The sequence below is a fragment of the Melospiza georgiana genome, chromosome 5 (assembly GCF_028018845.1).
Source record: "Melospiza georgiana isolate bMelGeo1 chromosome 5, bMelGeo1.pri, whole genome shotgun sequence".
Classification (NCBI taxonomy): domain Eukaryota; kingdom Metazoa; phylum Chordata; class Aves; order Passeriformes; family Passerellidae; genus Melospiza; species Melospiza georgiana.
Window position 1 is genome coordinate 23,026,695 of NC_080434.1, and position 10,951 is coordinate 23,037,645.

The 10,951-nt window shown below is 45.5% G+C and overlaps 1 protein-coding gene across 3 annotated transcripts in view; it reads right to left on the reverse strand.

Moving 5' to 3' along the window:
• The window catches only part of PDLIM5 (PDZ and LIM domain 5), a 125,814-nt gene extending 115,087 nt beyond the window's left edge, over positions 1-10,727 (reverse strand). For all 3 annotated transcript variants that reach the window (XM_058024403.1, XM_058024402.1, XM_058024404.1), the window contains exons 1-2: positions 10,643-10,727; positions 7,651-7,786 (exon numbers count right to left, since the gene is read on the reverse strand). In XM_058024403.1, coding sequence (XP_057880386.1) covers positions 7,651-7,746 — 96 coding nt within the window. In that variant the 5' untranslated portion in view covers positions 7,747-7,786; positions 10,643-10,727. The remainder of the gene's footprint in view (positions 1-7,650; positions 7,787-10,642) is intronic.
• Positions 10,728-10,951: the final 224 nt, after the last annotated feature.

The window sequence follows — 10,951 nt, forward strand, 5'->3', positions numbered from 1 at the left end:
GGAGGTTTACATCAGATATATAGAAAATTCTTCACCAAAGGGGTTATCAAAGCATTGGAACAGGCTGCCCAAGAAAGTGGTTAAGAGAGTGGTTGACTCACCATCCCTGGAAACATTGAAAAGATCTGTAGATGTGGCACTTCAGGACATGGTTTAGTGGTGGACTTGGCACTGCTGAGTTAGTGGTTGGACTCGACGATCTTATAGGACTTTTCCAACCTAAATGATTCAATGATTCTACTCCTCATATTTGTTCAAACTAACCTCAGCCTCAATTTTCATTTTTTATGACCACTGGCAGGAAGAATATCACCTTTCCCATATTTCCACTGCCTTAGGCATATGAGAAACAGTTTTCTCTCACACTTTCCCTTATATTGGTAACATATGAAATCTATTCTTAAAAAGTCAAAACAAATAATAATTAAAAAGAAAAAAAGGCAACAATGTTATCTCCTGGCTCCATACCAAAGCCAAACAAACAAACCTTTCAACACCATGTCTCTTCTCACAATGCCTTTTGATAGCCATCGGCCAATGAATAATGAGAAAAACAGTTACACTAAAAATAGCATCTCCAAATGGTGGGGAAGTCGACAGAAGCTGTCAGGCCTCCAGGGCGAGATACTTGCAAAGAAAACATGCCTAATATTTTGCAGTTACTATTCAATAAGTGCTCCTGTCTTTTGGCCTCTGGAAGGACTGCCAATTTTGCATCTGCTCTGAACATCTAATCAGAGTTTATTTTTTTCACTACATCTATCTTTGAGAAGTAGACACTGCAAACAAACACTTTAGTTTTTCCATCATGAAATATTTAGCTTATATTCCTCATACTGTAACTAAATCATCACTTATAAGGGAAAAAAGAAGAACCAGCATTTTTTAATGTAAAAAGAATGTGCTCACACATAACACCAGACATCCCTCAGCTACAAACTCTTTGGTTCTTTTTTCTCCCAGTACAGCCAGCTTCACCTTTGGTGGAATGACATCAGCAGAGGAACTGGTTTTTTTTAAATTTTCCTCCTACTCAGTCTGAAGAGGCTGTCTAACCAATAAGGTCACAAACAGAACAAGATGCAGACACTTTTCTTACGCCTCTTCTCCCCCACGCCCTCCCTTCTTCCCAAGCCCACACACCAGTGCTGGTCTGTCACTCTTTAAACCACACTGCAGAACAGACAAGGGAAGGAACACAAATGGTCAGAGGAAACAGCCCTTTTCCCAATTTCCAGCACAAAGATGTTAAACCATAGTGAGACAAGAGGCAGTCAGGAAATTATATCCATACCAATGGATCTCTCTTTCCATCTTTAGGTTAAGCTGAGAATCTCTGCAAAGACAGTTGCTTGCAACTCCATCAACTCTGAAGCACTAGCCAGCATTCTTAGGACCTTCTCAACACTTGCTCATATTAAACCACTTGTGCAGCTGGGAACTTCGTAATTATCCAAAGGAAAACCTCTGCTCCTTCAGGACTTGGTACACAGAGGATGTTGACTTTGGCACTGGTAGCTCATTTGTCATTGTCAGTATATTTTTCAGTAAACCACATCTTGTAAACAACATTAAACTGAACAGAATAACACTTCTTGCTTGGTATCTTGGCAAATCTCATTCACTTCATAAGTACTGACAGCTGCTGTAAAACACAGCATTTGCTGCCCCAGGAGCAGCATCAGCAGGCACAGGCTGTGATGTCTGACAGCATCTCTGACCTGTGCCAGGAAGTTACAGAATTACAGAAAGACTGGGATAAGAAGGGATGTCTGGAGAGCATCTGGTTCAACCCTGCTGCTAAAGCAGGCCAACTGGTGACAGCCAGCAGAGGACTGTGTCCAGGTGGGTTTTGAGTATCTCCAGAGAAGGAGACTTCACAGCCTGTCTCATCAGCCTGTTCCAGTACTCTGCCGCCCTTAAAATAAAGTTTTTCCTCTCATTGAGATGGAGCTTCCTGTGTTTCAGTTTGTGTCTGTTGTCCCTTGTTCTGGGCACAGGCTATGTCTTCTCCAGGTTCAACTCCCTTGGACTTCCCTCAGAAAGTGATGCTACAGTTCCCTACTCATCTTCACAGCCCTTTGTTGGCACCCCCCCCCCAACATTTACTTGTCTTTCTTGTACTGAGGAGCCCAGAACTGGGCACAGCACTCCAGATGCAGCCTTGCCAGGTATCAGTACAGGAGCACAACCACATTGCTCTTCCTAACACACCCCAGGACACCACTGGCCTTCCTGGCCACCAAGACACACTGCTGGCTCACGGAGTTTGCTGTCCTCCAGGACCTTCTTGGCAGAGCTGCTCTCCAGCAGATCAGCCCCCAGCCTGTGCTGGTGCACGGAGTTGTTCTTCCCCAGGGGCAGGACCCTGTATCAGTGCTCTGCTGAACTTCATTATGTTCCTCTCTGCCCAATGCTCCAGCCTGATCAGATGGCACTGAATGGCAGCACAGCCTACTGCTGTGTCAGCCACTCTTGCCAGTTTTCTACCACCAGCAAGCTTGCTGAGGGCACACTCCATCCCTTCATCCAGGTCACTGATGAGTAAGTTGAACAGGACTGGACCCAGGATTGACTCCTGGGGAACACCACCTGCTGCAGGCCTCCAATTAGACTCCGTGCCACTGATCACAGCCCTGAGCTCTGCCATTCAGCCAGTTCCCAATGCAGCTCAGCTGCAGCAGTGGAATGCATCTTCAGCTGCATTTTGTGCAAACCATCACAACTCAGTAACAAACCAACCCAGCACACCAATGCCAGCAGCTGCCAGCTAGGGTTTAGTTAGGAGCTCTCAGCAGCTTCCAGGATGAAGCATAAAGTTACTGACACAATTATCACTGGCCAGGCCAGCAGTTCTAATGTTTCTCTCCTATTCACATACCTGCTTGAAAGACTATTTCCCCAGCCCTACACTGAAATAACTTATTTCACGCTTCCACAAAACTTGATTTTACTGGAAATGACACATATAGCTTCATAAAATAATTCACACAAACACAAGGGCAAGAGGCTCAGCCAGACTCTAGTCAGCCAAAGCTGACATGTTCCAGGTCCACTCAAAACATCATTTGCCTTTATTGTCTTCTCACTGTTTTCATACATATTAATGACCTCCCAATACCAGCATAAAGAACATCAGGATGCTCATGTGAGCTGAATACTGAGCAGCTGAAGTGCTGTACTTGCACATTCCCTATTTCATCCCAAGGTGGGCTGCTCTCCCACCTACTCCTTGAGTGTACTTTTTGCCAACAGACTTATTATCATGAGTACTTTGTCAACTATAAGCTTGCAACTTCAAGACAAAAACATCCTTGAAACAGCTGAAATAATGAAAACTGAGAAAACAGCAAAATCAAGTGGTTATTTCTGAGGCAGGAATGGTGTTTGTTTGTTTTGGGTATTTTGAAGAAGAAAAGTGATCAGTGAAGCAGAAAGAAGCTGTGGGAAACACACTGAAAGAAGCTGCAGTAGAAAAACAGAGCTGTCACTCAGGTCAAGCATTTCAACACGACTGCATTCCATTTAATTCCTACAGCAAGAGAAAAACAAACAGCAAAACATCTTCTGAAAGACAATAGCTAAACTTGTCACCAGGATTCAACAAGAAAGTAACTTAAATATAGGAAAACATCTGATGTATTTGCATTAGGTGGGAGGGTATATATGGCCTACAGACTATATTAATCTTTAAACTACAGCTTTGCTTGAGTATTTCCTTGTTTCTAGTTATAAATATTGCCATAAAACAGAGAGAAGTACCTTTTAGAGACTACATCACAAAAATTTTGATAAGCTACTAACATGTCAAGCACACATTTGGAACAAGTATCCAAACGTCTCACAGGTCATCCCAAAATAACGAATACACCATCAATACCAAGCACCATTTATTTCAATCTGCAGAGGACAGCGGTTTTGACAGTTCTAATGTTAGTCATGATTACTGAGATTATTCTAGCTTTGTTAAAGAAGCATGGGGAACTAATCAACTTGCCAAAAAGTAAAGCAAATATAATATTAATTAAAAGTAGAAAGAAACATAGATAGTTTTAAAAGCTACTGTGTTGCACTTAAATAACATAGATGTTGTAGATATAACCTCAAATTCTGTTAATATGGACTTTTAGCATGCCTGAGAGCCACTTCATGAATCCTACCTAGCAATCAATATACTGGAGTACTTTATTTCCAAAAATGCATTTGGTTCCTTCTATTGAATGAGAATAAACTCCTGAGCAAACAAATCTTGTTCTCATCTCCTCTAGCTTTCCTTCTTTTTTTTATTTTTGCATCATAGGTCTTGAAGGAATAAGGACAATAAGGACAAGTTGCTCTTCTTTAATTAACGTAAACCACCATGAGGAAACAGTCAGAACAGCAACTCAGAATAATCTAAGTTTGCACACCTGGGCTCTAGTAATTTCTGCATTCATCACTGCAGGCCAGCTGCTCACAGTTGGCAATCTCTCGTTACACAAACGCCACCTCAGAATTCACTACCTGGAAGCCCCACAGTACACTTACATGTGGCAGCCTGAGCCACTGTAACACTCGGCTGTTAATAAACCTCAACCCACCCTTTATCCCTTTTTACTTTCAGAGCAGCTTCCTTCCCAGGGGCCCTTGCTTCATGGGAACCACACCGCCCATCACACTCCCACCGCCCGCAGCAGCTTCCCGGTGCTGAATTCCTGACCTGGGCAGGGGCACTCTGCAGGGCTCACACAGGAGCCTTCACCAGGCACGGAGGGGGACTGGGAAAAGCCACCCTGGTGAAGTCCAGCCAGATACAAGTTCACAAAACAAGTGGCACATGCATTTGCGCTCCATGGACATGTATACATGTCATGTATGTACTCATAACTGTGTGCATATATGGAATACACTTACACTGCCATATGCAATAGCCATCACATCACAGCAAGCCCAGCATCAGATTTATTGCTTCCCATGAAATGTGTACAGCTGTATAATTAAACATAGCAACTTTACAGCACTCAGCTATATCAAGTGACTGGCATTACCCTGCAATAACTGTTGCTATTGGTTAAGAAGTTCTGACTAGTCTGCAATATACTAATTTATCAAAAGTCAAATGCTACCCCTGAACTAATGTTAATCTTAGCTGACCATAAGAATTTCACCTGAAGGACACAAAACAGGCTCATTTTACCCTTCAGAGGCAACAAGGAATACGCTCATTTAAACTGAATCCTATTCAAACTCAAGTGACTTACAAAAAACTTTCTTCAAGGAACTGTGAGATCTTAATTTGTTCAAATCATTAGTGAAGAGATTAACTTTTCAGATAAACATCTTTAGAAACCAGTGCATTCTCTGCGTTTCATAAACTACACTTTAGTTAAATCTAATTTCAAGGAGTTTAATCTAAAGTAGGAAATTAGCCCTCAGCAGCCCAGCATTCATCTTCAGCATCTAGAGGACAAATAAAATACCAAAGAGTCCTCCTTGCCAAGGAACATAATTATGCTGTCTCATTACTGTTTTGCTGAAATAATTTAATTAGCAGCCTTCAGATACAGGAAGGAATTTATGCTGCATCAGGAAAAGAACGGTTTGGGGGGGTGAATTGTACACAGCGTCCTAGCATACCAGGAACATGGGTGTTGAATTCTTCCAGTAAAAACCATCGGGCCAAAGCTGGATTGGCATACCAGAACTAAGCCTTTTTTTTTTTTTTTTGATCCAAAGGAGGGGAGGAGAATAAAAAAAAAGGCACCAGGCAGTCTAATACTTGCATACTTTTAACTGCAAGTAGAAAGACATAGCGCAGGAGCGGTGCTGAGGTGGAGATTGTGCTTCCCCACCCATGCAAAATTAAAGCTCCAAAACCACACCAGACCCTGTCTTTCACTATGTTCTGCTCTTGTGGGCACTGACATTTGTCATTAGGGGATCCCATAACTGAGGCTTTTATAGGTAGCTCTTGAGGCCAATTCCTCCAGGCTACTCTGTGCGACAGCGAATTTGATTCCTGCAATAAAGTCGTAGTCTAGGCTAATTCCAACATATGTTTCCTCTTTTAGATGGGAAGCCTGCTTACAGGCAGGCAGAACTGCACTCTAGATCTCCAGGATAACAGAGGCCTGTACAAAAATGAATTACCCTTTCTCAAAGCTGGTTGTTTCACATGGCTGACTGCCTATAGTGCTTAACTGCTCGTCAGTATCACACACAGGACCCTGTGCAGGCAAGCTCCTATGCCTTTGTAAACCCTTGTCATGAAAGCTCTTCTACCACCAAATCAGTAGAGTTCCATCCACATCCCCACTTCATATTTCTCAATTGTGTAAAAGTAACCAGCTACTGAACAAGAAACTGAATTACAGTTCAGCTTTAAAGTCCCTGCAATCCAAGAATAAACTGCCTTTCAACTCCTTATGTCTCAGATATTAACTGTCCTAATCAGTACCCAGGCATTTCTACAGCTCTCCAGTCTATTTAAACCATATGAAAAGAATTTTTCAGAGCCAAACTGTACTTTAATTTCACCAGCATAATCCACCAGTGGATAAGATAAGCCAAGACTAAACGAACTGGAAGGGTTTGAAACACTAGTTAAGATTAGCTAAAAATATCACCATGATGCATAAACCCAAATAGAAACCCGCTCCATCTCCCAGGGCAGTATCAATTCTGCCATCCCAACAGGTGTAAAAAATAATTCAACTTTGTCACTAAACTCCACGAAAATGCAGAAGGGAGTGGAGAGCTGTTGACAGAGGAGGGGACATTTGTATATAAATGATTCCACCTGGCAAATCAGATTTAGAGGTGTCAGGGTATTGAGCCATCAAAAGCCATTCCCTTCACCCAGAGATTTCCAGTGATCCTAGAAATTCAATACTGCAAAGTTTGTCCCTGTATTTTATGTGCAAAGTGCTTCAGCCATCTGCAAAAGGCTTTGAAATTTAGCCCACACTGCAAGACAAGCCTTCCTGAAAACACAGTTTTGAAGTAGGAAACTAGTTAGACGGTGCTGGGTACAAAGATCATATTTGTTTTGACTTAGTTCCTCAAATCCTTTGAATACCAGTTCAGAGCACATACTCTATAAAACACTCATGAGAAACTGGCACGCTCACTCGGGCACATATTGATGAACTGCTATTTACAACTACTGTCATTTAAGTACTTTTTTATTACAAATGGTAGGATTTGTAATAACAGACACCACAAGATCCTCAAGCAGCTAAGAGATGCTGAATAAACAAGTGTAACACGAGTGATTTTCCCCCACTGCTTCCCATTTGAAATGCACAGGCTCAGCCCAGCAAAGTAAATTGCTTGTTTCCTGTCAGCCTTCAACCTCTGCATCTCTATTTTCTGGATGGGAACAGGGAAGGGAATTCGAGGGTAATTTCTTTTGTTATTTGAATAAACAAATGCAGATAAAACAACCATTTCAAATTAACAAGTCCTTCCTAAGCTAGTTTTCTTGGAGCCTTTACACAATAAAGATTTATTTTCCCCTCTCTATCCCTCACTCCCCGACCCCCAACAGCCCTCGGTGCCACAGGGCAAGCTGAGCCCCAGTGCCTATAATTAATGGCTTTGTCTGAAGGTTGTGGGTCGGCCACAGCATAACAGATACCCACATGCAGCAAAAGAAGCAAATGCACTTACTCGAGAGATAGACAGAGGCACATTGAAATCCTTGCCCCCTTGAAGCCTGAAACCCCAGGGAGCCGGCCCGACCAAAGACACGCTGTAGTTGCTCATGATGTTTAGTATTCACCGACCAAATCCAAAGAACTGATGCCTGCAGAAGAGGATTAGAGTTTTAATTTAAAGATGACAAAAACAAAAGGCACTGTCTTCGATTTTGAAAAACTTCTTTCTTTGGCTGTATTCCCCTGCCCCCAAAACAGCCAAAAACCCCACACCAGGTCTGTCATGACTTGTGCTTTTATTCCCCATATGTTGTTTCCCTTCATAGCTTAGGAAGAAACAAAACTTTGAGAACTGCCGCTGCCAAAACGTTTGACAACTACTTTTCACTAACAAAACACTGTGTGGGGCAGGGGTGGTAAAACCGTCCAGCATTAAAGCTCAGCTTAAATAAAGTCAATATTAAGAAAAGCATGAATTGATAGCGTCCCTTAAACCGAAGTATGGAAGACATTAGCACTACTAGCACATTCATTTCTAACAAAATTAGTATCATATGCTGCCCTGTCATCAGCTCAAAGCTTATTTCTAAACACAACAACGCCAAAAACATCACAACTTTGCAGTTAGTCAGACAGAAATAAAGTCCCTGTGACTTTCTTATTTTTATAGCATAGCTTCATAGTGGCAGAACGATGTCACAGATGAGACAGGTATTAAAACCAACCCTCAAAATGAAAGCCGTGAACTGAAGCAAAATATCCACAGTCACGGTTCAATGCTGAGGAAGCAAAACCCAAGCATCTCCCTCTCCACAAACGCGGCTAACAAATTACCTTTAAAAGGCAACTGAGATATTTAAGCGCTGTTCAGCGTCAAAGATAAGGGCTTCAGCTCCACCTCAGATAAGTAATGTTACAATGACATCTTAGGTAGTGGATGCCGGCTATTTTTGTATAGCTGAAGCCCGGCAGGAGCACACCAGGGCAGGCTGGTGTAAGACTACACCGGGGCACAGCCAGATTCCATACTCATATAGGGACATTTAAGGTGGACCTTCAGCCAGGCAGCAGCAGGCGGCTGCAAACCCCACCAAACTCTGAAAAGCCCGTGTTTAGCTGTTCCTACACTGCAGGGGCCACGTTAGTTTCTCAGAGGCGGTGGATTTTTCCAAATGCAGCCCACCCACCAGGAGCATGAGAGCAGGGCTGTCGCACAGCCCCCATGGATGCAAGGATGTCACCCCCCAAGAGATCATCCACAACGCGCGTTTTTGGGTTCACCTCCCAAAGCAGCACAGATCCACTCAGACTTTTTTTTATTCACACTGACAAAAGTTACTCTGGTTACTCAGGTAACCAGAGGACAGCTACTGACATTAGACAGTACAATATATATATATATATATATATATATATTGTATAGGAAGCGGAATTTGGAGCTTGTAGCAGAGGTGCCAGGGTAACCGGGCCATTCCCAAGCCACCACTGCCTGCTGGCATCCAGCAAAGGGGCAGCTCTGACCCCCGGCGCTGATTCAACCCACCTTTAAAAACCTCGACAAGGACCAGTGAACAGAAGGGGAAGCACACAAGATTGAGCTCTCCTGAGGCTAAAGAGGAAGAAAAGTACCCGCCAAGTTCGAGCTAGGATTCTTAGGAGGCTTGCTCAACACTAAAGCGAGAACTAAGCTGTTTAATTGCCCGGCGCACAGAACTCCTTTTAGAAGAGGAACTGAATTAGTTACAGATTTCTTTCTGCATAAAAATACACGTTCGGCTCACTCCCGCTACATGAAACCCACTGCAGTGACAGGTCACTGTAAATTATGAGACTACAAAAAAGCAAGACACATCGACTGATCAGCATACAGTGCAGTTGTTTCACACAGGTGAGCACGCTCTACCTGGCAATTAAAACTAAAGCACCTGTGTAGCTTTTTTTCTTTTTAACTGAGCATCAACTAGTTACAGTTACAGACCCAGGAAAAAAGTTAATTCTGTTAGGAATTGATACCACTCTTTTTCATTTGTAGCAACTAGAAATAGGAGGGAAGAAACTGCGCTCTGAAATACCGTGCATCACACTCAGCATCACTCATCTTTCCTTTCTCACCCCCTTAATTCTGGTATATCTGCATCTCTAACCCAACAGATACACCAGGAAGGAACGGCAAAGAAAGAAGATCCGCTCCAAGTTTCATTAAACAAATCACTTAAAATGTGCCGGGGCAACAGCTAAAGGGAAACACCGCGAACCACCAACTTCGCTTCACTTGCGGAGCACTGTGCAAACAAACCAGCTAAGGGTGAAACTGTGCAACTTTCCTGTAAATGATCAAACGCTCGGCGCGTCTGGCAGGGGGAATTTCAAATGCCCGGCCGAACGCCGGCCCGGGCTCGGAGCCGCCGGTCCCGCAGCACCAGCGGGGCCCTCTTGCCCTGGGGCGGCCGTGCCGGAGGGACGGCACAAACCCCCGAACACCCAGCAGCCCGCTCTGCTCACCTCCCCGGGACGAGGAGCCCCACGGGCAGCACAGGCTGGGAACCAGAACTCCCTCCAGGAGCGCTCAGTCTCGGCTCCAGGCGCTCGCACAGCCCCAGCCGCTCCAGAGGCAGGCGGCGTGCAGCCCCGCGGGAGCCCCAAAGCCGGGGGAGCGGGGCACACGGGGCAGCGGGACACACCGGGCAGCGGGGCACACCGGCGCCCTGTGCCCGAGCAGCCCTTCGGGCACAGCAGCGCCCGGCTGAGGGCGAGGAGCCCCGCAGGTGTCCCGCTCCCCGGGCTCCCTGAGGCGCTGCCCTGGGGCCGGGCCGCGCCCCCGCCGCACCCCGGCACCCCGGCCGGGCGCTCCGCCACCATGGCAAGCTGCGCGCCCTGCTTTCAGAAGTTAAATGAAACGAAAATAAGCACCGAGGACTTTACAAACGGCGCCCAGCCGACTGACTTTTTGCCTGATTTCCCCCCCTGGTTATTTTCCATTCGCTTTCTGCCGCCCCGGCACTCACCCGGCGGTGCGGCACAGCGCGGAGAGGCGAGGACAGCGCAGCGCGTCTGCGAGGCGGCACCGCCGTCCCCCCGCTCTTGTTTTCACTTCCGTCTGCCGCCGCTCCTCCCCTGGCCCGGCCCGGCCCAGCCCTGCCCGGCCCGGCCGCAGCGGGACGGGGCTGCGGAGTGGGGCAGGGGCCGGGAAGCCCGCGCGGTGCCGCGGTTAGCCGTGTGGTTTGGGTTGTTTTGGTTGGTTTTGAACAGGGGAGCGCTTCCTTTCGCCCCGCTGTAGTTTACGCACACGCAGCTGCGGGCGCACCTGCGAGGCG